This window comes from Syngnathus floridae, chromosome 3 (assembly GCF_059516105.1).
Source record: "Syngnathus floridae isolate MCC-2025c chromosome 3, RoL_Sflo_1.0, whole genome shotgun sequence".
NCBI classification, from domain to species: domain Eukaryota; kingdom Metazoa; phylum Chordata; class Actinopteri; order Syngnathiformes; family Syngnathidae; genus Syngnathus; species Syngnathus floridae.
This window is the reverse complement of record NC_142415.1, coordinates 8,669,698-8,696,275: the sequence shown is the minus strand read 5'-3', so window position 1 is coordinate 8,696,275 and position 26,578 is coordinate 8,669,698. Positions and strand designations below refer to the sequence as shown.

Genomic DNA, 26,578 nt, shown 5'->3' with positions numbered 1-26,578 from the left:
AAATGACCGTGCAAATCCGAGGACATCTTGATGCATTCACGTAATACACCAGTATGGCTTTGAGACGTAGCAAAGCTTTTAATATCATGATGTCACTTTATTACTTTGTCTTTTTTCAAGGCGATTTAACAGTCACATCAATATTAGATCTCCCCATGTGGCCTTGACGCTCCCAAAACTACAAATGTTTCTTTTCCACTCCAATCACCTACTTTGATAAATAATTAAACTCAAATTACACAGAGAGATACAGAATTTTACAAAAATACTCAAGACTCAGCTTCCTGCATTTGATAAAAATAAACAAGAGCCCAAGGTTAAGAATTATATCGTCTTGGAACAAATTGTACATTATATGGATGGCACATTAATAAGTTGTTCTTAAACCTGATGAAATATTAATTATTAATCTTTGACAGACCTTGATCTTTTCCCATGTAACACCTTGAAATTAAGAGGCACTTCGAGGCTACAGATAAGAGAAAACAGAAAGCAAGACAGACAACATGGTGTTTTTTTTTTTGGGTTGCTATTGAGCAAATAGTCAAGGAGGGTTTGATACTGGGGTGTCAGGAAAGATGGCATTTTTCTTCACTATACTGTACATATGGACTGTACTGTACATTACAGTTGCTTTATGGCTGTTAAATAGTTAATGCAAGGATTTTATACACATCTGACATTGTTCGCAGTACATAGGTCCCCTTGGCAGGAATTACACACCAGCTAACTTGGTCCCTTTGATGGTGGCATCTCCCTTGCAGAGTGGAAAAGTAGCATTTAAGTATATAGACCGCTTGGCACATGAACACACATATATATCATTGCCATATTCTGTAACTTCTGACCAAAATAGTTCCAAAGAAAGAACAACAAAAAAAAAAAAAACGAGATGATAAATATGTGACTTCAACTACCCAGCATAAGCTGGTGTTCCGGCTTTGTACAGTATTTATAAATGTATAGGCTAATAAAATTTACGTGACAATAAAATTCATTAAATACAAGGGGAAAATACATTTCGTAATCAAGCATCCACTGTATACATTGATTGTTATGAACTGTAAACTCAAGAGCAGCTAATAATTGTGAGTTAGGTTCAATGCAACATCAGCTATCCCTGATGTCATGTTTGCTTTCGCTTCAACTTTCCAGCCTTGGAATATTCACTATCGCCGTCTTTGACATTTCCAAACATTCCCTTTGCTCTGCCCTCCAGACCAGCATGTCTCCTCTTGATGCCTAGTGCGGAGCTGCCAAGGCACAGTTGTGAGAGCTTCAGTGGCTGCACACAAGTGGAGCTCCTTACCGCTGACCATCTTGTACCTCTTCACTATACACGGCACTTGGGTACAATTCTTTTAGGTTTTAAAGGCTAAGTAAGCGTGCTTCCAGGGCGTGTCATCATTGAGTCCTTCATACCATGAATTCATTCTTGCCATACAACACTGACTGCTGCTGTATGTCAGGTGGCTCACTGCTGTGACTGCCGCTTTCTCTGCTATGCCTTTGGGATACATGTTTGGTCCCCCTGAGTTTCTGTTTACCTTTCTCTGGATTGAAGGTGCCACGGCTGGAAAACTGTGGTCTTTCATCAAACACGCTCTCCAGCTCTGCTGTAGGACTGCAGTTGAAACTGTCAAAGCGGGAAGCTTGAGGCGCATTCTGGGCCTGTGATGCACTTGAGCTTGAAGAGGGAGACTTTGAAGCGGAGTGGTACCGAAAGCCACGGCTGGTATTCGAGACGGGAGAAGGCGACGACTGGAAGTATGACAAGGAGGAGTAGGGGGAAACACTCGAGGAAGAATCCACTGAGTCCAGGGAATCGGGTTGCCGTCTCAGAGTGCGATGTCGTGGGCTCTTTCCATCGGACCTCCGAGACCAAGGGGAAGTCAAAACTGGACGTCTCTCTGAAAAATATGGACAGTTTACATTTTTTCAATCTTTTTAGAATTTTTTTCTTTATGATACATAAGAGTGAGAAATATGTTTTCTCAGTTTCTATACAGCGACATACCAGAATAGTCTGAAATAGCCTCAGGGTCCACGTTGAGGTTTTCAGAGCTGTCAGCAGTACCGATAGAGGCCTCTGACTCCAGAGTCTCATCATCCGATGCTCGTGGCTCCAGAGTCAGCATCTCAAAAGTCAGCTCCTCTCTGCGGGAGCACATTAGCATACGAGTTGAGAACGCATCATTAAGTGCTTGCCAATTATGTGCAGTGACAGCATTTACTTCTCTTTTTGCAGGTTCTCAATTTGCTCCGTCAGCACTCTCTCTTCCTGCTCCATCGCTGAGTGCTGATGCTCGGAGATTTCCACCAAAGACTCGTCTCCCTCGTTTCCCTCGCTCTCTTCTATTACGACGTCTGACAAAGACTGAATTCGTGGGCTCACGGGAGGCGAAGGTGAGTGGAAGCTTAGACGTTTTCTCTGGAAAACAAATCAATGAGAACATGAGCACGAGAGCAGTGTTCGTTATCTGGAAGTCAATGGGAATCTCCAGGAAGCGCACCTTAGCCCCCACCCAGAATGTAAATTCATCAGTCTGTCGGGGTTTTTTTTACAGGGTGAAAAATATAGCATCCTCTTTTGGCTAAAATGAACAGGAGCATCTCATTAAATTGGAGTATATCGAAAACTTTTTATTTCAGAACTAAAACACATACTTCACTCCTAAGAATCATTATGTATAGATTTAATTCATGCCGCCATTACCTCCCTATTATTATTAAAATAATTTTGATATTTTATGAAATATTAGCATTTCTTGAGCTGGATATAATCACCAACATGTGTATTCTATCTACAGTATAGACACTATTATTATTAGACACTTTTTTTTTTTTTTTACTGATGTCATAGAATTTTTCCAATTTCTTCAAACTTACTGAGATGCTCATGTATTCTTTGTGCTGATGACACTACAGACCATTTTATACTCTGATGACAACGTTGACAGCATTACGCTTGCAAATAAGTGTGTGAATCAGTATCCGCCTTCACAATTTAGATTGTAAAACTCAAATTGCCTAAAGTCGTGGACCTTATAGTAGTAGTTACCATGCTGAAAAACAGCAACAAATGAGCCTAACAAAGCTGATCGTTTTTAAAGACTTCAGACCATCGTCAATTTCATCTACTCTTATCAGTAGTTTGTTTTTCCTTTTAAACAATGTTGTCATGTTGATAGCATACATTTGCTGAATTTATAGAGACCCCTCCAAAAGCTTGTATTGCAACTTGCGCACACAAACCGGAATGAAAGGCTGTCTTCACACTAACTCCAAACCCTTTTCATGCATTAGAACTTGTTTCGTACCACAGAATGAAAAGTGGACACAGGCACTCAGAGGCACTTGGATGGGAAGCATTGGAAATGCAGCCGAGCACAAAAACACAACCCACAAACCATAAGACAGTTGACGACAGATACACCACTGATCAACATATATATACTTTACCTTTTTTGGTGTATTTGACTGTGAAATAGACATAAAAATGAAATGAGAAAATGTCAAATGTTTTTTCCTGACACACCTTCAAAATTCAGTTCAAGGCATCTACTTAGGTTTAATAAGTCTTATACTCAGGTTGTATAAGAAATCGTAAACAGCCATCACCTAAGAAAAAATGTACCGTATTTTCCGCACTATAAGGCGCACCAGATTATAAGGCGCACCTTCAATGAATGGCCCATTTTAAAACTTTGTCCATATATAAGATATATACATTTGGCCCGCGGGCCGGACTTTGGACACGCCTGCTGTAGTGGCTCAATATTGGTCCATATATAAGGCAACCTGATTATAAGGCGCACTGTCAGCTTTTGAGAAAATTGGAGGTTTTTAGGTGCGCCTTATAGTGGGGAAAATACGGTAATTTGGGTTTACAGTAGTCAAACTGATTTTGTGACGTTGGCCTACTTTCACGTTGGACAAAAGGACCCAGCTCACTCGTTCAATTTCATCCCAAATCATCAATCCGCCTGCCTACGGATCTGGCCTTCCCCAAACTTTTCACATTCACCTGTACCGTGTTACTTAAACACTTTTAATGTCAAGTTTGTTACAAATGTATATTTATAATTAGTATTAGTCTTACAACTATTGCGCAATTGCACAGCACAGACTCAAATATAGTTCAAAGTAAAGGTTACTGTGCAAAATAACGGACATGATAGAGAGGATCCGAAAAAGGGCGGCAAGCACCCATGCAGGACAAGTAACGTGAGACATTTGATCATACCATTGATCTTCGGATGAAAGTCAGTCTGTATTTGGCCTTAGCTTCAGCAAACTCCAGGGTACTGATGTCCTTCAGCCGCACTTTGTACTTTGTCATCTGCTCACAAATGACAAGTTCGACGCACCTATAGAGGGACAAAAATGCACCTCGGTGGGATTACAAACATTTCCTGACCACAAGAATAGTACACACAATTATCGTCATGTATTTTAGTCTTGACTACAGGTAGAGGACATGCTTACGCTGTGGTCTTGCTGATATCCTGGACACTCTGAAGTGGATCAATCGTGTCTGGACAGCGCAGGATACAGGGAGCAAAAACTATGGCCAGTGCATTAGCTGACATACGGTTTGTGTCCTCTTGCAACGCAATCCTGAAAGGATCAATACAGGTTGTAAGAACTCCATTAAGGTTTTGTTTGAACAAGTTTAAATCATCTGCATTTACCTGACAAGATGGAATATGAGCCGTTCCAAAGTGTTCAGGTGATTTCTGCTAAGCTGGTCAACAACTGAATACACCCCTCTTATCATTTCTTTTCTGTCCTGCAAACCTGAGAAAGGACAAATATTTGTTTTTTTTTATTTGAAGGCACTCACAGAATGTGCCGTGGAAGACGTTTTAACACACACATGCTGGTGGACTTACCCATCGCACGAATAAATTCCTCATATAGCTCAAACGTCATCAAAGGACTCGGCAGGTCTCGCAACCACTGCTTGAAGACACTGGCGATGACATGGATGTTGTAGTCATCCAGATTCATGCTCTCTACATCTGTGACAAGACAGAGCAGAAACAAAGTCAAATGTGTCATCTTGGAATTTTTGGCTTCAACCATCCTGGTCACAACAAACTTACCTGTGTCAAGTCCCTGCTTCAGTTCTCTTATTTTATTGGTGGAGCCTGATTTTCGGTAGATTCCCTCAGTGTAGAGGCCGTGCATCTCAATGTAGTTAATAAGCTTCTCCACCACAAGGGGCACCGTTCGCTCGTCATTTATCAGACGCGACACCTCCACACCAAATTGTCTCGGGGAAAGCTCAGGGTCGAACTGCTCAAAGAGAGAAAATAATTGCTCAAATAGTTACACGTGCACATGCAAAAACACCAATACAATAAGAAAAAAAAAAAAAAACATGGCATGATTCGAGCTTGCTAACAATATAGGCAAAAATGGGTCCGTATCAGCATACGGTATTAATGCATAAAGAACTGCATAGTGGCTCCAACGACACATTTCAAGTCATGGACTTCAACTCACCTTCTTACTGCATTTGGTGGTCGTCTTTTGGCAGCACTTTCTGTGGCAGGCGTAACGGCACACTGGGTAAACACAGGAAGAAAAATCAAACACACTCGTATTCCCATTATCCACAGAAAGGCGGTGCCTCCTCATCTTTCAGAGAGCCCAGTCAAAGAAAAAATTATTCGATGAAAACGGCAGAGCAGAATTGGCCGGCATGAGAAGAATACTGAATGAAGAAAGGACAAATTGTGAAGAGACATTTGTGGAGTCGCAGAACCACAGACCCACATGAGTCCAGTTGAAGACAATCTGATTAGGATATTGGAGGGAGAGAGGGCGGGATGTGACTTTCCAAAGTCAGACTCACTCACCCAGACACCGTAATGTGTTTTTTATGATGTAGGGTGGCCAGAGATCATGAGAAAGTCTTTATGAAAAAAGCATAAGCCTGAAGGCTAGCCAGCTGTATTCATAAACACAAAAACATTATCTAAGTCTAATCAAATCATATCTGGTTAAGTGTTATTCTAGGCCATAAGCAATCTATTGTGTGGGTTCATCACATGATTTGCTCAACCGCAACTCTGTTAGCAGTTAAGTGTTTTGGGGCAAGATGTGGACTTTCAGTCTGACAAAGTTATTTTTGGTTAAATTACAAACACACAAAAGTAATATTAAAATTATTCAGCAAAATAAAACACGTGGCCCCCTTTTACTTTCATAAATCACATTTGAATGAAATAGCATTTTAACTATTTTCACAAGTGATTCCTTTAAAAATCCACAATCGACTGTGTGAGCATACTCACATTTACAAACACAGGCGCGATCCATCATCCAAATGAGCGATGAGCAATATTCACAGTATGTGGGGATGCTGTATTGGGTGGATTTGAAGATGTGGCCGTTATGCTCCTCTACCTGAATATGGGAGAAGAAGCTTCAACTTCACTGGAAAGTGATAGCAACGTTTTGGACAAAAGCTCTGGAAAACACCTCTCAATTAATTCCTCAATTAGAGGTTACCCTGAATCTACAATCTTCAGTTTAACAATCAATTGTATGTTTACAACAAAAGTTACAAAACAGACGGTGTTTGTCTTATCAAATTCTCTGGATCCTCCTAAATACAGTTGCTAAAAAATGTATGATAAAACCATAGTCCACTGGTGTGCTGGCAGCTAATGCTAATATTTTGGACACTCTCATGCAACTGAGGTAAACAAAATAGGTATTCGACGCAGCTATCATTATGATGCAGTGCAGTTCTTCACCTCTGCACACCACAACCCCAATAATGAACATATTCGTTGAAATAACACATTCTTGACAACTTGTGACAATGTTACATTTGTAAAAATCCGAATATTTGATAACAGATAAAGTGTTGTGGTGGGTTGGTGTGTACGCCTTACGAACTAAACAAAATATAAATGAGGTGGATTTGACAAAATGCAAAAGCAACCAATCAAGATCAAAATTCTATGATGATGAACATCAATGAAAAAACTTACAACGTCTGCATCTTTCTTCCTCCGCTTTTTGCGTTCAGGTTTCGGTTGCTGTAAAACAAACACAGACATCACAGACATGAGCACATGCACATGAAATACTCAAAACTACCCTGGATGACTTACTTTAGTTTGTGTGCTGTCCAGAGGTTTATACTCCGTCATGAACTCATCCAGGAAGACTTTAAAAGTATTAACCCAAACTTTGACAGGAGACTCTCTCCAGTCCCTCTGCTCCTGCCGCATGGTCTTTTCCAGGATTTGCTCAAACAGAGCGTAGAGGTCTTTGTAGCGGATGCTCTTACCATCGTCCATCTGATGTAAGACGAGCAGAACATTTTTCAAGTTACACTGGGGAGAATTATTCAGCCAAAGCAGATTGAATTGTACAGTGTAAACCGTCCGTGATTGTGGAAAAGATTCTATACCGCCAGGGCTGTGGAAAAGGAGTTGAAGATATTCATACGGAATTCCTTCAATGCTTTTTTGAATACAACATCCACCATGGTGTCTTTCTTGCTGTCCTCTGTGTCCAAGTCGTTAATCTGAAAATATAACACACAAATTGGATTTGAAAAGAAATATCAACACGATGGTCACCAATGGTCACAAGCAGATTTAATTCAGGGGCTTTACAAAGAAAAAAAAAATGGCACCATCTTTGAGAATGCAGTGACCAGGTGGGCTTTGTATCATTGTTACTTGAAGACACATTACACAATGAAACTGAGTGGAGCTCCCCAAGTACAACAAGAAATGTGAAGAGGGCCATGAGCATCTTGCTTCATTTCAAATCCATCGTGAAAATATTCCACCAAAGTGTAAATATTGACCGGGGGAGTCATGAAACAACTCCACTAGTGTGTGGCCTTACCTTCTTCATCAGAAAGTCATTCATGCTTCTGTAGTCATTGATACAGGTGAGGATCTGCAGGCTATCACTTGGCCACTGAATAGGCTCCGCCGCCACATTGCTGATCTTGACACTGCGCCTCCGCTTCACCTTGGGAGAAGGTTCCTTATTCTCTTTCAGGTCTCGGAAGCCTCGCTCCCACGTCAGGTCGGGACTGTAGCGAGGCGACAGGCTTTCTTCACCTGTTCAATATAAGCCACAAACTCCATCAGTTGTAGTAATCTCGACGTGCGGTGAGGTTAATGTTCACATTCAACCTCCTTTATTTAATTCCATTGGAAAACAAAGCAAAATATTAAATTGATTGTGAAGACCTTCTCTTAGCAATGGCCCGCTGTCTCCAACGTCTCCTTCCAAGGAGTCACCCCCACAAATCAGCTTCTCTCTGGAGGCCTTCTTATCACCGTGTTTGGTCTTGCCCCAGAAGCGCATCTTCCCACGAACTCTGTTAAAAAATCGAAGTACACAACAACTACTGACTGCGATCCGTGCATAAAATTATGTTTCCAATGTACAAGATGTAAATGCTGATTTCCATTTTTTGTTACTTCTAGTAAAGTTCAGGGAAACGACAAACCTTCCGTCCTGCGAGTTCTTGCGCAGAGAGTTCACTTTTCTCAGATCTCCCGATGATGTAACTTTGTGTAGATCCTTGTTACCCTCTGAGCCTGCAGGCTGGAATAAAAACGTGTGTAAAGGTTTAAAAGTATTGGGCCAAGTCTAAAACATTGGTCTATATCACGATCTGCCAGTAGGTGGCAGCACAGCAGTAAAGTAGCACATCCTTTTTTCTCTTCCATCATGCCAATAACCCCCCCCCCAAAGAGTAACAAATAAATTGAATCATCTAAGAATTCAGAGTTGACAAATTCAGTGACACAAATTTTAGAGAGCACTAAAATTAAAACAGATTAGAACGACATGCACATTTTGCAACAAACTCTACAAAGAACTGCAGAAACACCTGTGAGAAATTAAGGAAAAGTTGTTAGTTGAAAAGTTGTTAGTAAATCCACTAAAAGTTTAGTTATAGGTCTGGGAAACACACATTTGCGGGACTGCCCACCTTTCATCGCTAGTCAAGTTAACATTTACTGTTGATAGACATTTACTGTTGAAAGGGAGGCTGAGTGACCCTCCAATCCATAAATTAAACTCGTTTTACAACAGATGTTTTCACCTTCTGATGGCAGCTTATTTCAATGCAAAATATTTTGGGGCTTTTCACAATGTGTCATCCACTGAGTCATTTAAATGAAACAGATGTTGAAGCTCAGGCAGGATAAAGAAGTGTGAGGTCTCTATGCTGTGGGGGGGTTAGGATAAAAACAAGCAGAAGAAAAGAGCATAGCCAAGGCCAGCGATGGCATAGGTGGGACCTGTTACCATTTCGGAGTCACTAAAACAGGAGGAGCCTCCTAGGCCTTCCTCTGTGGAGCTCTGCTTGCAGAGAGGTAGGGGGGAGTGATGGGGGCTGGTGGCCTCATAGTCATCCTCATCTGAATCGCCCCCAACAGAAAGGACGGGGGCGCGGGTGAGGAAATCTGAGCGAGTCCGTGACATTCGGGCTTTCTTTTTATGCCCCACTCTGCCCACCTGGAGTTCAGCGGAAGCGATAACAGCATGTTGAAATAGCAAGAGGATAGAACCCTGCTGTCATAACCTTCCTCAACAGGTTTGCGTATCACCACTTTTGGTGCGACATAGAAACAGGCCACCTAAAATGCAATTTGTCCACTCACTCATTCTAAGCATCAAAATGATTTCAACCACATCTATTGAAATAAAAACAACAGAAATTGTAATTTGGCTTACATCACGTGTTTTTGCTCCTTTAGCCAGTCTGGAAAATGCAGGACCCTCTGTCGGAACAGCTTGAGGCGTGCCTTTAGTGGCGTTACCGCTGTCGAATCTGAAGTGAGAATATTTAAGGAAGAAAAAAAACAATAAATGCATAGACATAAAGGATAAATTGGCCAGTACTAAAGTTACATGATGTCTTATCTGGTTCAAGTGGGAGCTCTTGATAAAACATCTCACGGTAAATTACATAAACAGTGTCAGTTTGTCATCCACTCAACCTGTCCGCTAGTAGTTTATTATTTTTGATACTTACTTCGAAAATGTTACTTTGTCCTTGGGAGAGAAGAAGATGTTTCCCGGTTTGGCTGACTGACTCACTGCGGAGCCATGACCACGCTGCACTTTCTTGGTGGCTGCTCTCACTCTGGTTGCTCCATCTTTGGACTGCAAGGTGAGTTTGGGTGCCCAGCCCTCCGCAGCAGACTTGCCTTCCTTACGGCGCTCTGTGGGGGCGGAGGCAGGTGGAGGAGGTACCTGGGGAATAGCGTCACCATAGGGGACACCCCGTCCTTGTGGGGAGTATACCGAAGGGTCAGAAGATTCCGACTGGGTTCTCTTAGGAGGAATTATCTCCGATGTTCCCTCAATGAGCAGAGATCTGGGTCTAGGCGGTTTGCTCGAGGTGGCAGGTCCACCATCATCTTGTTCACTCTGCCGACTCCGCTGTATCTTCCGCAGAGCCTCTCCCCTCTGTTTCTCAAACATGTCTCTCTCATACTGAGCAAAGTAAATGCGCTGACGCTCCAACGCTTCCTTCTGTTGTCTTATCTGCTCCATCATTTCCCTCTCATTCTGCTGTTTCTGGTTACGCTGCCTCTCCTCCTTCTCCTCGTTCAACCGCACCAGCTTTTCAAAGACGACCTGATCGACAGTGGAAATGGGCTGTGGTACGCAAGGAGCCGGAGCTGGAACGTGCCCTGGTGTCTCCTTCCGAGACCCAGACTCACTAACCTTGGTACAGGGATGGACCAGCTCGCTCAGCTCATCGCTCACTGGGGTTTCCTTCTGCATGCTGATCACCACCACCACCGGCTTACGGGTTGACTCTTGCCTTTCTATTGAAGACTGAACCGGTGCCCCGGTTGGATTACTCGTAATGACATTGCTACTCTTATTAGCAGGGACGTAAAAGGTCGGGAGGTAGTTCTCAAGTTTGGACGGATGTGTAGAGGAGACGGTAGGTTCCGTTTGTTCCTGAAAATGGCCTCCGGCATCTGTAGCCAGCACCCTATTGAGTTGCTCTGTCTTGGGGCTTATGGAGAGAAAGTCGTCGCTTGGGTCCGACAGTGCTCCGGGTGAGCCGATTGGCGAGCACAGGTCCTCACTGTCAGTCACTTCCTCTGTGGCTTTGGGAGCATCTTCAATACTCAAAAGTTCAAAGCTGCCTTTGGAGCTCTGACTGTCAGGTGTGCCCTGTGGTGAACACAGAGGGGGTGTGATGGAGGGCACCAGTTCAACAGACCAGCGCCTTTCCTCAGCGGTGGGCGAGCTTCCACCGCAGGTCGCACGGACCTTGAGGAGCTCCAGACTGAATTTGGCTTGCTCCAACTCTCGCATTCGCCGACTCTCTCTCTTGGCGCGGGTGGCTTTCTGGCTGAGCTCATCAGCTGCTCGGAGCTTCTCTCGCACCACGACTGCGCATGGAGTTACTAAGGGAGGTGACTCTGAGTGCCGTGTAGGTGAGTGGGCATATTCTCCTCCTATTCCTTCTTCCTTGAACTCTCCATCCTTGCTGCCACAGATATCCAGTGTCCTTTCCCCTTCTTCGAAGGAGTGGTCCTCCCAAGTGCTACGGTCCAAACCCATCACTCTCTCATGGGGCTCCTCTTCTGGTGACAATCTCACCTGTCCATTCTGTAGTTGCTCCTTCTTCTCCCTCAGCTTCTGTTTGGTCAATTCCCTGAAGCTGGTGATTGAAAGAATATAAGAACAGGTTTAGCTCATTCAAAATTCAATCTTGCCATATTAGTTTACACTCTGTTATGAACACAGCTCAGTGTAGTCAAATCAAACTTCAGCAAACTTCAAAAGATTTCACTGGAGTTAGAGGCTTATATGAAAATGTTTGCTTTCAGCGGATCAGCTGATTATTGAGCTGCTCTGTGGGCTTGCTCGTAATGAAATGCGGCACATTGACCAAGTACACTCTAAAACCATTGTGCAAATGTTCAATATACTGTATTTTCCGGACTATAAGGTGCACCGGACTATAAGGCGCATCTTCAATGAATGGCCCATTTTAAAACTTTGTCCTTATACAAGGCGCACCATTAATGCATCATGTCAGATTTTTAATCCAAATCAAATCATTCTCCATTTTATCTTTTTTATTTCAATTTCAGACGCAACAAATCCCAAAAACCTATGGGTGTTTCACCTCTGTTCTCGGTCTTACCGTTGCCGAGCAAGATAGCCTCGGATTGTAGCCTGGAGGCGCACCGTAGTAGCATACAGGCGCAAGTAGGCCTCTCTGGCCCAATGACAGCGCCAGGCCGTCTGAATGACCAGTGCTGCTGCACAGCGTCGAGACAGCCACAGTCGCCATGCCCTCTGAAGTACCAAGGCGGCCTCTTTCCACAAAGTGAACCTTTGACGCTCCCGGTAGCCCCGCCAATGTGTCTGCAGACACAATGCTGCCTCCTCATGTGCATTCTGCTCCATTTGCTCTTCCTCACTGTCCATGGGTTGGTACAAGCGCCACCATTTCTGTCAAGAAAAAAAAATAGGGGAATATTATTTGTTTTTCATTTTAATATTAGTCATTATTTTTTCATAGAATACACTGTTGCTTATGAACTTGGATAAAAATCTGCTGTTGTGGATGAATTAATTCCATGTGAGTAATTGGGAAACAATGTAATCATTACAATGTGTCAAAAGGGATTTCTAATGTAGCTAAAAAGTAAAACACACAAGTTCAGCCCTAAAAATGAAATTATTGAAACTATGTGCAATGGTGTATATTTTGAAGATTCCTTGCTGTTTGGGAAATGGAAGACAAGATGACGGTTGCCAAGGTCAAAAAACAAAGTGCAGGGGTAATCAAAAGTAGTTTGTCAGAAGTCATTTGCTATACTGTCAACAAAGATTATATATAATAGTATATAATATATACTAAAATCTCAGTAACGATTTTAGTTTGGAAACAATACAAGGTCAAAAGATTCCAAACGAAGTGTTTCAAAACTAGTAAAAAAAAAAAGCTCATAGTATAATACTATAAGGTCTTTCATTGACAATATTCAGAAATAGTTTCAAAACTAGTAAAAAAAAAAGCTCATAGTATAATACTATAAGGTCTTTCATTGACAATATTCAGAAATAGTTCTTCTTAAAAGACAGGATTATAAATTTCTCATCACAAAAAATCCAAAGACAGAAACATAAAAGATGACGATATAGCAAACTATCGTCAAACAGGTACGATTTTATCCAAGCACACACACAACTCAGTCCATCATGCGTAATCACTTCCCATCTATAAAAATGTATGCAGGCAATGAATACAATAAAAGTTAAGCAATACCTGGATGCAGATTGCAGCTGCTCTCATTCTAAGGAACTGCTTCCTTTCCAACCGGGCTCTGAACCGTTGTTGAAGCATGATGATGAGCCTGAGAACCTCACCGTGAAGTTTGGCCTGTAGATGCTGACGCTCTGCTTCCCGCAGAAACACCTGAGTGGAGGGAGCGCCACCACGTTAGCGTAAGGTAGCAACGGCTTAAGAAAGGCAGAGGTTGGAGACTCCCCCTTAGTCTGCACACAAACATCTGACATCTCTGACACATGGCCACAAAAATGTCAGGTATGAACTTGTAATTATATAGGCAGCACCCTCAAGACGTGGACCCTATCCATGGTGAGAACACACACCCTCCCAAGATGGGGTAGGGACTTGATTAAATCCTTAGACTAAGACAACTTCCATCAGTTATGTATTCCTCTTTTTAACTCAATGTGCAGAGCATTTTTAAACATCAGCATTATTATCCTGATAGCATTCTGACAATATTTAGCTTGTGCTTAATGAATCCTTGTGAACTACATTAATTGGTTCAATTAATTACAATTACATTAATTGGTTATGATTGGCATATCACAACTGTATGCCATCTAAAATCCATAAAAGGGCGTGTCACGAGAGGAAGGCGCAACTATACCATTGTCTTGCCCACTTGATAGCCATCTGGTTCCAGGTCCAGCTGGTCCAGCCAGTGCTGGATGTCCTCTCTGCTGGTACTGATGCTCTCTGGGAGCAGCACATAGAAGTGATGGACAAAATCCTATGACGGGCACAAAAGAAAGAGAGAAAAATGCTTATTTCGGTTAACCCAGTCCAAACTTATACAACTGGCATAGTTTATTTCTAGAAAAGAAAAAAAAAACATTTCAGAATTGTTAGTGTAAAACACTACACAACTATACATCCCTGTGGTCTTGCAGAAATACGTATATCCCAAACACAAGACACAGACATTGAGCATTCTTGATAAAGCATCACTTGACTAAAGCAGACGCTGCAAAGGAACAGGTGAAAGCCTTCGTTGTTCATTTTTGCAGGTCATCGTGGTGTAACTACGCTGAAGGCCAAACCCTCTTCAAACTGAGGCCCATTGTGCGGCTCCGATCCACTGCATCCTAAGCTGTCGGGGGTGGATGGGGAAACCGATGCCGTGTTTATACAATTATAAGCATGTGGGAGTGTTGCAAAATGGGCAAGACAATGGACAAGCTCTGTTCCAAGAAGTCAGGACACAATCAAATCTGTGAACATGATATCATGCCAAGAATATTTGTCATTAGTGTTGACCGCAGCGCTAAATATGTCTGGATGAATGTCTGGCAAATGATGAACAGTGATGCTCAAGTTATCTATGTAACCTCATCATAAAGGCTACTTTCATGAGGCTCACTTACTTCACCGAAAAATGTCGGTAATTACGGCCAGTATATTCACCGACCACAAAATTGGGTCCGCCTCCATATCACCTCTGATGACATTCAATATAGTTAGCTCTGAATTACCAGCCCACTGCCATCAAACTTTTGTTTCATTTCCTGCTGTTTGAGTTGGGCTTTCAACTGCAGGAAGGTTTTTCTTGGATGTGTTTAGTTCCGTGTTAAGTTAAAAGACGCTCCTTTGTATACGTTGGTTGAAATCAATTGGGCAATCTCCTCCAACCTTTGCCACCAATCAAGGCATGTTTGCCTAAAGCAATTTATGAGCTGTCTTTTTAGGGTAATTTGGGAATGGCAATGAAACAAGGCATGCACCTTCAAAGTAGCCTGTAGATAAGCTGTGCACATGTCACTGGTGAGGATCAGTATAACTTCTGGATCCACGAGCTCATTTCACATTTAAATTAATCAAAACAATTAGGGTCACCCTGGTATTTCACCGAATCATGCCTCTCTTGAGGGTTGTGCACAAATTTCTGGGTTACGCAATGGTGGGTGTGTCAGAAGCCTAAATGGGAGAATCGCCTGCTACTTCATCTTTGCCTCCAACTTCTAAATGCCATGAAAGCTTTGGCACAAATTTACATCCAAAACCGCAAAATGGCAATAGATAAGAGAATGCAATGAGCCTCCATCGCGCTGGATTGTCTTTGACGTCATTCTAACATATTTATACGGCACAAAGTGAACTCGTATTTCAGCAACATCAGCAAAACTTTTTTGGATGAGTCTTCACTGCCCGAGACTTGTGGAAAAATGAGTGTCAAATATCCTTCAAGCTTTGGGGGTTTTGAACAGTGAGATTGATGGTACATCTGTGTTCTGGCCAGCACATGCTTGCAGAGAAGGAAAAAAATGTTAATATGATACACAGATGCAGCCCGTTTACTGGCTAAACTTTGGCTCATTGAGGCTTTTCTAAACCACAGATAACCATCAATTTTATACATAAACTAGTCACATTGTTCACTACTTAGCTTGTGGGAAAAGATGAATAATGTTTTCTGTGGCTGGGGAGACAAGTAGTCTTTTTGAATATCGACCGTTTTAAAGCCTTGTTTCCACGCTTCGGTTCACTTCAGTATAATGCAATTTGGGCAATGTGAATTGTGTATTAAAAAAACACCATTCGTCACTGTTCCACTCAGATAATCATCGCTTTCACAAAGATTTAACAAAACACAGCTTGTCTTCTTGAAATAAAACAGCCACAAACCGAGACGAAAGAACACAAAATGCTTTTGTGTCCTTAATTGTGTCACAATGCTCCGAGTTCGATGGCAGGTCACCACTCTTGTCAAACTGTTCACATAAATCAAAAAGCATCCAATATACCCTGCAACCGGCTCCCTTCTACCGGACATTATTGTTGTTATCAACTCAACTCATCTTTGTTTAAATAGCACTTTGAAACAACCATTGCTGCATACAGGGTGCACTAACATTGTGTGAATGGCAACAGCATTTTTTTAATTCATTCATCTCATTAAACAATTGTTTTGATTTATTGTAAACAAAATATTTTATATATTTTTGGTATGTATTTATTTATTATAATGTATATTAGTTTAATTCTAATCAACTTAAATAGAAAAAATACATAATTAAAAATTAGTGGCAAATTCTTATTTCAGTATTGGAATTAAGAATGAGAAGGGTACATTTAACTATCTATTATTCTACCCATTATTTTAAAATGACCTGACACAGAAGCCCGCTCTAAAAGTACACGGCACCCTTGAGCCCAAAGTTTTTCCAGAGCTGGGCCATCCCATCTAGGAACCCAGTATTGTGAGCTGGACTGCACTGTTCCACTTTAAATACCCAAACTTGATAAGAAATAGCTCAAGGTCCACAGCGTGTTGTCGCCGCAGTGGGATCGTGACAGCGATGTTACCTTAAAGCTGTACTTGATGTTGTAGCCTGATTGTCGGATGCGGACAGTCTCCAGCATACCCGTGTAACGCAGCTGCCTCAGCACCAGGTTGTCATTAAACCGCAAGGGCAGCTGCAAAAGGCAAAGTGGAAGTTGGAGGAAAGGAAACGCACAGACGATGACACAAGAGGGAGCAACAGGCGGCGGAGGGCGAAAAGGAGAAGAACAGGAAATGATCAACAGCTCGAGTACTTCATATGCATTGGGGAAAACTAAACAATCAAGTGGCTGCAGTCCAAGTTGCTCTTACTTTACCTTGTCAGCATTGGAACGGATGCACTTGACAAAATAAGGCTCAGACTGACCCAGAGTCTCCATTAGCTTATTGAGAGAGGCCTGCACAATCGGACACATACACAAGACATCAAATTAAACAGAGTAAAAGCAGTAATAGGTTTGATGATGCTTTTTAGGAATCATTGCCGAGTGTGCCATGTGTTCGTTCATCTGTGTGTGTATGTGAGCCTGCGTCAGCTGCGAGAGGAATTCAGTCTCTGCCTCCTCCATGGGAGATTAAAGCAATCAGTACAGCACAGGATGTGGGAAGTGAAGTCATCCACGCACTCGGGCCAGCAGCTCTCATTGCACCGTTACCAACAACCATCTCTCGCAAAGAAAACAGAAAATCAGCAAATAGCACTTTGTGCGTGGTTTTCTTAACTGTTCAGTGGAAACTCTATAAAGTCGGAATCCCCTGCCGTTTTACAAATGCTAATTCAACCAAATAGTTCCTGTAAGATGAACTCGCAAGTCACACTTAAAAAACCAACAGGTCGAAATATCATTGGGATATGCACTACTCAACATATCTTGCTGGATATCAGCACATTCAGTGAAACTTCAAAACAGTAACTTGCCCTCAAGACGGTTACTTAAATTAGGGTCTCACAATGAATAATTGACGACAACAGTTTGACTTTACAGCAGACTCAAGTTGCCAAGTCACGATTCGAAACTCATAGTCACAAATAAACGTACAGTAAAAAACTTGAAGCAAACAAGGCCACAATTAAAAAATACAATCAGGTTCCAGTAACCGAGCGTGCCAATTGTGTTTGTGTCGAAATATTGTATGTCAGAACAGTCACAAACCGCCTGTACACTATTTCATGTTAATGGTACCTTTATCGCCCGATGGGTGTCAAAATGACTCCGTCGTCCTCTTAGCAAACGTGGCTGCTGAGTGATGACGCTGATAATGTTGTCTTTGCTTCTTCCACTTCCTCTAATCTTACGCTTCGTATTACCTGATGCAGTCAAACTGAAACCCGATGTGTATGGCTCATGGATTAGGTGCCATCCATATTGTTCCTCAGCACAAATGCCATCATTTTAAAGGTAACTTCAAATATCAAAGGTGAGGTGGCCACAAAAACCATGATGTGGCAACGATGCCGTAGTATCACCACAAAGCACTAAACTTAACCAATAACATTGCGCTGTTGTGGTCAGATCACGTAATGTCAGCAAGACTTTCAAAATGTTTTAAACTGGCAGACATCTGATATTTGAACGTGTACGTGAAAAGCATAATGGAAAAACTGCACTTTAATAAGACTGGCTGTTCAAGCATTTTGTGTGCATGCGTATCTGCCTGCCTGACCTGAAACTGTGCACTGATACTGGGTGGTTTCTTCTTTTTGTGAAGGTGAAGCAGCGACTTGGTGATGCGGTCATGAAGCGTCAGGTTGCTGAGGTACTTCAGTGACTTGACATTCAATAAGTGCTGCAAGTGACAATCAAGGCACATTACATAAACACTCCATACTTTTATCAAAAAAGAGAAAAGAGAAATTGTCAGCTAACCTTTGGAAAAACTGGCTTGGCTTTGTAGTTTTTGTTCCTCCTGTGTGTAAAAAATATAAAAAGGAATCCATCAGGTGTCATGCTTTCAGTGACTAATTAAAATCAATAGATCCTAATTAGTCTTGTTTATTGCGCAAAATTCAAGACCACATGTCGACATAAGGGTATCAGACCAGAGGTGGCAAAGACCGTACCTTTGGAAAACCTACTCTTCAATTTACTATGAGTACGATTTTTTTTCTTTCATTTCCAAAAAGGAAAGGTGCTCACATGAGAATGTCATGGGCTCGCTCCAGAAGCTTGCTGCTGGCAGAGTTGATAAAGACACCGTCTTCGTCTGTGGTGGAGCTGTGGGACGGGAAGCGGCTCTGTCGACCCACACGTCCATTACATGTGAGGCCCGGAGAATCTCTATGGTGAAGCAAACACCAAACTTATATTATTTTGGATTCATCTATTCTTTCTTGCTGAGACAAAAAAATAAAACACATAACTTTATATCTCTTTTTTGTGGCCACGGAAGAGAAGCTTATCTACAAGGACACCAATTCATCCCGTCTTATTCAGAATACCAGAGCAACAGTGGATGCCATTTGATGACATGCAAAGTAGCAGAACTGTAGCAGCATTCAAATGGGCCATCTGCTAAGCAGAAACTACACACTGCAATATTGAATAAAGAACAAGCACAAATCATCTGATCACCTCTGGCCTAAAATCTTAAACAGAATTTCTCCCCAGCCGATCATCAGCTTGAGTAAAGGATGATGCACAATATGGCTTTTGTGTTAACTTGTCTCTGCGAGAGCCCCATAAAGCACTGCAGTGTGCACCGTGCAGTCCAGCTGACAAGCACCCTGTCGGGACTGAATATTTATCCCACCCTAGGCATTTCTCACCAACACATAGCTGTGACTTTACATCACTGAGGAAGCAGCTGCTCAATTAATTTGGAGAGAGGAGAGCGTGTGAATGCGAGGAAAGGAGACCAAAAAAAGAGTGGGCAGAGGTTGCAAATCTAATTAAGGGGTGGATTTAACACACCCTCTGACAGTGCCTAACAAAAGTGGGCTTAGGCGGGTTGCTCTGCGCTACCAGTCAGCGCTATTAGCCGTGAATGACTAATCTGATGGTCCGCTGCTAATTAGAGAAGTGCTGCTTCAGAGTCTCAGTGGGACAGTGTGACAGCCACCACCTGGGACCAAAGCACACTTAATGGTCTCATCGTAACGGATCGCTTCCAACACCTCTTGTGATCATTTACAGGGGGGATTTTTTTTCTTATATAACGACTGACCTGTCCGCAAAATACATAGAAGAAACATTTATGTACCGTATTTTCCAGACTATAAGGCGCACCTTCAATGAATGGCCCATTTTAAAACGTTGTCCTTATATAAGGCGCACCGGACTATAAGGCGCACCATTAATGCAACATGATTTTTAATCCAAATCAAATCATTCTCCATTTTACCTTTTTTATTTCAACTTCAGACGCAACAAATTACTTTAAAATCACAAAATAATGATCCATAGTCTTTTTGATTCATGATTCATAGTCTTCAGTGGGCCACTTATGATTGATTTCCTGACACAATGCTTCGGGCCAGTTTAAATTTAGGAATTTGGTCCATATATAAGGCGTACCGGACTATAAGGCGCACTGTCGGCTTTTGAGAAAATTTTAGGTTTTTAGGTACGCCTTATAGTCCGGAAAATACGGCAGTACAAATGCATTATTTTAACAACCATGGCTTGACATATCCTATCATTGTTTCTATTTTGTATAATGGTAAATGTAATTGAACGGAGATCAGAAATATGCCAAATGCAAGAGAGAGTCTGAATGTAACAATTGAGCGTCAGAGTCTTACCGTGGAGATTTTTCATTGATGGTGTTGCTCCCTTGATGGTCTGACAGAGGTGTGCGTGCACTCCTCCTGCTCACACCTGTTCACCAACAGACAGTGTTGTGTAAGCATCACATGACTTTCATTCACAAACTCAAATTTAAATCATTCGACAAGATTTCAGTGTTATTGGAGTTTGTTATGTGCCTCTTCAGTGCAAGTGCTTTCTTTTAGAGATGAAGGTCTGTGAAGGTTAAAATTTGTTACTCTTGTTAGTGTCAAATTATAGAAGAGTGCTTTTGTTCACAGTGTTTTTCTTTTGTCGTTTTAAAACTCAAAACAGCATTGTGCTCTCATGTTGTAATAGTCCTAATATTAAAAAGTGTGATGGCAAAGCAGTGATAAGCTTACACTTTCTCAAGGAACATATTTTGAATGGCATTTAAAAGTGTTTAAAAGTACTATAAAGCATGTTAGCCTAACTAGAAAAGAGACATCAGATGCCTTGTAACAGTACTGTATACCGTTTTCAGTCTCATCAATTTGTACATTTTCACTCTCATCAGCAGCTGCAGGACAGTACAAAACAAAAAGACAGATCATGACAAAAGACCCATGAAAATGTCATGTGGTGAAAAAAAAAAACTTGAGGTCTACTATGTGTAAAGCACTGACTAAGAAAGAACATAAGCAGCAGGAATACACACACATACACTGACCAACTAAACTAGTTTGATATCTATTACTAGAGCTGTATCAAATATTATGGCTTTTGTGAAATAATAATGTTCACTTTAAGTGACGATGTCAGTTATAATTGTACAATTAATTTTTTTCTGTTGAACTTTGCAGTGGGGTAGAGCTGTGAAGTACTGTACTGCACAATGAGTTATGTCTATCTTTTGGTTACCTCATTTTGTCCTATGACAGACTCAAACATATGAGACATCATTTAATATTATTTTAAGAGGTCATAATGTTGTTGTTCGGTGTCTGTGATGCATCAGTCATCAATCATCATCACGAGCATGTGTAATTGTGCGACATGGGAACAAATCTGTAGACAACTAACAGTGCTCGAGGACAAAAAAGGTCAAAGGTGGACATGGAAGTGCCAGTGATGGTTGCCTAGCAGTAGCAGTGTGTTTTGACAAAGCAATGGCAACATGCATTTCTTTGCTAGCTACTGACATTTCAGTGGCATGACATGCTCGTGAACATCATAAGGTGAAAACAGCGGGAAAACAAAGCATTCAGCTGAAAATGCAAGAAGGAAGAGGGAGACAGGTGGGGGGGGGGGGGTGACAGAGGAGACCAACCGGCATCTAGTCTAATAACAAAAACAGGTATGCATATGATAATTATTAAGCAGCCGATGGAGCCAAGGGATGTTCAATACCACTTTTTTCAGACCGATACCAGTAGTCATTGATACCAGGCACCGATACCAGAAGTATTTGATACATTAAATCTACCCCCAAAATAATGAGCTCATTTTTTAACAGAACTTTTGCATCCCAAAATCGCAACTTTCCTTAAAATTGCATGAAATGAGTGACAATTTTCTATTCTTCTAATTCCTACTTTCTGATTATAAAACGATACTGGCACGGCCGTAATAGGGTGGCCGATACTGGTACCAGCCAATGTTGCGAGAACCGATCCCGAGAAATGAGGCTGGTATCGGTACTCGCCCATCCTTAATAAAGCCTGTGAACTCTTGTCTTAAATTTGGGCGTTATGCTTCCGATCTCTCTTGGCTTGATTCAAGTCGGAGTAAAGTGCAGTTGTGTTGATGTTGGTTGGCCTCATCCCTTATCCCGAGTTCCCCAGTGGTTTGTGGGCTGACAGGTAGAGGAGGAGGAGAAGGAGGGGGGGTTCTTTTCTTTGGCAGCCTTACTGTGCTTCTCCTCTTTGCATCTCTGCAGGATCTCTAAGCTTCTCTGATGCACAGGGTGCTGCAGAAAGCTAAAACTATCCACACTGTTCAAAACTGCACAGGGAGCAGCGTCATCATGCCCTTGGAGAAGCAAAACAAGATGAGAAGAGAAACAAGGAGAGAAAGAAACACATGGACATACAACACAGGGAAAAGAGAGAAAAACGTAAGATTAGACAGTGAAGAAAAAGATGCAGTTGTCTACTGGAGAGAAACTGGTGCAAGACGTTTTGACATTGGAAACTGCATTTGATGGAAATAGTTGGATGCTTTATTTCCCATTCCACAAGATGTCTTCTATGGATAAGTGTTAAACACCACATGGCTTTCCTTTTAATAGTTTCAACAAGTGAGAGGAATAAGACAATTTCGTGAACCCTTTGAGTTTGGTGTGTGTGTGTGTGTGTTCATTTGGGAGTTTTAAAGATCGGAAAAAACATTTGAAGCAAAGGCAAATGATGATAAATGTATCGGTACTTGTTATACGCTAGACCGGGTAAAACATCTGCATTTCAAATTTAGAACAAAGGACATGTTCTATAGTGAAGAAAAGCGGCACATGTTGACAGAAAGTATAAAGGAAAGGAACAGCTGGAGTAAATAAATACATGTATTATGTCTGTATGACTACAGAACAGAGCACAAAAACTATGGAACGACAGTTAGAGAAGCATCAAATATGTCATGATGTGACAAAAGCCACCTACAATGAACAAATGGGACATAACTGTGTGGTATGTATGCTATTTTGTCGGCGTTAAATCACTTTTATCTTCTGGTTGGAAGTTTGCTAACAACAGACAATAGTCCACTATTGTCTGATAACTATTATTATTCAAATACTTGTTTCGATTTCCATATTTTGAATTTGATGTGCATTTACAGCACGATTGTTGTTGTTTTTTTTATTTCAGTATCACCAACATCAAGTAAGGCACCCGTTTTGCAATGTGCTAAATAACTGTGTCTAATCGTGCCAAACCAAAAGTTTTTGTCATTGTCTATGAATATCCATCTGTCATGGCACTTCTATTTGCACTCACCGGCCCGCCTGGGGGTGTGCCTCTTCCCAGCCTGTCTGAAAGCCACCATGGCCCTGAAGTAAGCCCTGAGTACCGCCCAGCGGAAGGTGGCTGACGGATCGATGCCGATCAGACTGCAGATGAAGGCATTCTTGCTGCTCTTCAGCAGCGCCACAATGTCTGGTCTCATATGGTCGGTGTTCTTCTCCCTGAAATCCTGTGTCAAAGACACAGAGAGACAAATGTTTTGTAAATATAATGGTATGGTCTGCCTGATTGCCACAATACTCTCAAATCTAAAATGGGATTATTTCATAGTTTCTCACAACAATGAATTAATACTGGCAACAGATCACATGAGTAACTGGAGAAATACACGAATAGAAATAGCACACAAGTTGAAATCATTACTATAACCTACGATTGATGTGTGGTCTTTAGTTGCTGCCCTTGATTGACAGCCAGCGGAGGAGCACATCTCCAGGCAAACAGGCCTTGTTGGCGTGCTGCTATCTGTTTTTTTTATTTGATCTTCATTCGAGGATACCACTTTGTGGTTACTGCTAATGAATCTCATTGTGTTTGTTGTTTCTGCTAATTTAGAGTAAATGGTGATGATTTTGAGGCCTTCACAATTAGTGTAATTGACTTTCTGAGACTGAGTTGCATAAGTTAGTGAGCGATGTGAGTGTGTTACCGAGGTGGCACGGTAAAACACTGGTTAGCACGTCCGCCTCACAGTTCAGAGGGTGCGGGTTCTATCCCACCTTCGGCCCTCCCTGTTTGGAGTTCGCATGTTCTCCCCGTGTCTGCATGGGTTTTCCCCGGGAACTCCGGTTTCCTCCCACATCCCAAAAACATACTTGCCCGTGGAGACAAGTGGTATAGAAAATGGATGGATGGATGGATGGATGGATGGATGGATGGATGGATGGATGGATGGATGGATGGATGGATGGATGGATGGATGGATGGATGGATGGATGGATGGATGGATGGATGGATGGATGGATGGATGGATGGATGGATGGATGGATGGATGGATGGATGGATGGATGGATGGATGGAGTTACCATGTTGCCATAACCCCCCAACCCAGTCAATACGGAATGAAAAATTGCAGAATGTACGTAGGTGTTAAAGAAGGGTGTCTCCAAACGTTGAAGAGAATTCCAGAAATTGCAGGACAATTATACCCTTAGATTAATACTAACCTTGACACCATACTTGACCTTCCCAGCATAGTGTCGGATAATGAAGGCGGGCTCCATGACAGCAGGGAACTCGATGTACCTATTCCCGTCATGCTGCCGCTTGAACTTATCCAACAATGTCTGGTTGGTGGCTTGTGGGAAGCTGAAATCAAAGACAAGTTTTTAACACGCAATAATCTTGGCAAAGGGCAAAACAATGGCTTTTGTCATCTGCACTCCAAATGAAAACATCTTGAGTGAGGATCTCTGCAAAGAAAACACTGTTTAAAGCCACGTTGCAAACACAAAACGGGCAACAGTCAATTCATTCCTGATATGTGTTCATCTCATTCAAAAGTGATAAAGGATGCATCTTTCATCCAGACAGTATAACAAGACACTGCTACCTCCAACCACTATTTTTCCAGACGAGTTAAAACGATTTGATCTTTAACCAGTTGGACATTTTATCTTCTGACACTGCTGTCATTTCAAGTCAATTGGAGCTCATGCTCCCTTTCTTATCAAGAGCCAGAACTGCTGCGGAAAATCAACAGATTACAGGAAGAGCCAAGGAATGAGACACCAGGGGCTTTGAAATCTGAGCTCAATCAAAACAACACGGACCCGATGCCTTGCAGCTTCTTAAAGCTGGAGGAACTTCAGTGTCCAAATGGTGGGTCGCAATAAAGTATAACAGACAAAACTGAGGATGATACAATAAAATGATACAGATGATCTACATATGTTAAAGGGCAATTTATTTTGGGTTGATGAGTTTTGTGATTCCCCATAGAAAAAAAAGAAATGTTCTCCAATGAACCAAACTGTGGACTCACTTGCATTCTTCATCCAAGAGGTGGAACAAAGCTGTGGGCTTCTTACTGATGAGATTGATGCAGCCTGTATTGTCAATGTAGTCGATAGTTCTCCAGCTGATGCCCTCCGCCCTGTACTCCTCCTACACGGAACACAAAAAGTGCGCTCAGCCCTCAACAAAACTATTCCTAGACAAAACCGAAGGCACCGCAGGCAGTTTTGCTTTTCAAATATTGCTTGGCTGTGCATGTTATTTTTCCTGTGTCCATGGGAAAGAGCTTTAGCCAATAAAGACTTCATCTCAGTGACTTTTAATGAAAATCCCTGCAGCCTTTTTCTCGAGACCTCATACACTAAAATACTTGTGAAATTCGCTTTACTAGAAATTAATTTCTGTTTGAGGACAAATATTAGTGACAGTATGGATCTATTGGTCTGGAGGAGTGGCATGTGATGCCAGGGGCAGAAGCTGTGGCAAGCTCCTGCTCAAGCGTGGACACTGAACATATTGACTGAGTTTCAATGGTTTCTTGGCAATCAATAAATGGTTGAAAAGTGTATCTGTGGCTGTATATATAGAGTTGAGTTGCGTGCACTCACCTGTTCCAGTTTGAAGGTGTGCTGATTGAAGTAGTGCTGGAGACGCTCATTGGCAAAGTTGATGCAGAACTGCTCAAAGCTGTTGTTCTCATAGTCTTCAAAACCAAAAATGTCCAACACTCCGATGGACAAGATCTATGAGATGGTAATTTGGATTAAATTAACAATTGAACTTAACGTCTGTTCTCTCTAGCGAGAGCCTGGAGCCTATCCAGGCTTCACTGGTTGCCAACCAATCACCGCAGACTAATTTCAAGCCAAACTCTCTGCCTATATTTATGCTAGTGGGCATGTCTTTTGTTCGTTACCTTGGTGGGTTCATCCAGATCCTTGATATTGAGCAGAGCATGGTTGATTCTGAAGACAATCCAGTCAAACAGTGCACTGTATAGCGACTTTGCCATGGAGTCTCTCACCGTACCCGCCTACAAGTACATACACAAACATACATTAAGAGTACACGGATTAGAGTACGAGGCCACTTAAACATTCTTGAGGCTTAAGCCGCTTCCTCCTGCTCTACAATGCTGTTTTATTTATGATTACACCTTTTTCTGTTTATTTTTAGAAGCGTATACTCGGCCAAAGTATAGTTGACCAGAACATTGACAAGAATATGAATATGAAAGAGAGTGAAAGACAAGCTACATTGAATGCTTTCAATGAAAACA

The 26,578-nt window shown here is 41.9% G+C and overlaps 1 protein-coding gene across 11 annotated transcripts in view; it reads right to left on the bottom strand.

The window, feature by feature from the left end:
• Positions 1 to 70: 70 nt before the first annotated feature.
• Positions 71 to 26,578, bottom strand: part of myo9aa (myosin IXAa) — a 68,630-nt gene continuing 42,122 nt past the window's right edge. For 3 of the 11 annotated variants that reach the window (XM_088370308.1, XM_088370315.1, XM_088370309.1), the window contains 36 exons: positions 26,216 to 26,332; positions 25,908 to 26,042; positions 25,328 to 25,449; positions 24,510 to 24,651; positions 23,317 to 23,512; positions 22,235 to 22,354; positions 20,859 to 20,903; positions 20,359 to 20,434; positions 18,755 to 18,895; positions 18,485 to 18,524; positions 18,282 to 18,404; positions 16,934 to 17,014; positions 16,640 to 16,750; positions 13,944 to 14,066; positions 13,310 to 13,459; positions 12,179 to 12,489; positions 10,037 to 11,689; positions 9,736 to 9,832; positions 9,307 to 9,516; positions 8,498 to 8,595; positions 8,235 to 8,368; positions 7,882 to 8,102; positions 7,436 to 7,552; positions 7,134 to 7,322; positions 7,011 to 7,058; positions 6,306 to 6,417; positions 5,512 to 5,573; positions 5,109 to 5,301; positions 4,896 to 5,024; positions 4,695 to 4,800; positions 4,489 to 4,620; positions 4,247 to 4,370; positions 3,463 to 3,480; positions 2,235 to 2,431; positions 2,018 to 2,157; positions 71 to 1,910 (listed from right to left, as the gene is read on the bottom strand). In XM_088370308.1, coding sequence (XP_088226434.1) covers positions 1,417 to 1,910; positions 2,018 to 2,157; positions 2,235 to 2,431; positions 3,463 to 3,480; positions 4,247 to 4,370; positions 4,489 to 4,620; positions 4,695 to 4,800; positions 4,896 to 5,024; positions 5,109 to 5,301; positions 5,512 to 5,573; positions 6,306 to 6,417; positions 7,011 to 7,058; positions 7,134 to 7,322; positions 7,436 to 7,552; positions 7,882 to 8,102; positions 8,235 to 8,368; positions 8,498 to 8,595; positions 9,307 to 9,516; positions 9,736 to 9,832; positions 10,037 to 11,689; positions 12,179 to 12,489; positions 13,310 to 13,459; positions 13,944 to 14,066; positions 16,640 to 16,750; positions 16,934 to 17,014; positions 18,282 to 18,404; positions 18,485 to 18,524; positions 18,755 to 18,895; positions 20,359 to 20,434; positions 20,859 to 20,903; positions 22,235 to 22,354; positions 23,317 to 23,512; positions 24,510 to 24,651; positions 25,328 to 25,449; positions 25,908 to 26,042; positions 26,216 to 26,332 — 6,507 coding nt within the window. In that variant the 3' untranslated portion in view covers positions 71 to 1,416. The remainder of the gene's footprint in view (positions 1,911 to 2,017; positions 2,158 to 2,234; positions 2,432 to 3,462; positions 3,481 to 4,246; positions 4,371 to 4,488; positions 4,621 to 4,694; positions 4,801 to 4,895; positions 5,025 to 5,108; positions 5,302 to 5,511; positions 5,574 to 6,305; positions 6,418 to 7,010; positions 7,059 to 7,133; positions 7,323 to 7,435; positions 7,553 to 7,881; positions 8,103 to 8,234; positions 8,369 to 8,497; positions 8,596 to 9,306; positions 9,517 to 9,735; positions 9,833 to 10,036; positions 11,690 to 12,178; positions 12,490 to 13,309; positions 13,460 to 13,943; positions 14,067 to 16,639; positions 16,751 to 16,933; positions 17,015 to 18,281; positions 18,405 to 18,484; positions 18,525 to 18,754; positions 18,896 to 20,358; positions 20,435 to 20,858; positions 20,904 to 22,234; positions 22,355 to 23,316; positions 23,513 to 24,509; positions 24,652 to 25,327; positions 25,450 to 25,907; positions 26,043 to 26,215; positions 26,333 to 26,578) is intronic. The other 8 variants (XM_088370316.1, XM_088370310.1, XM_088370318.1 and 5 more) reach the window with 8 other exon arrangements.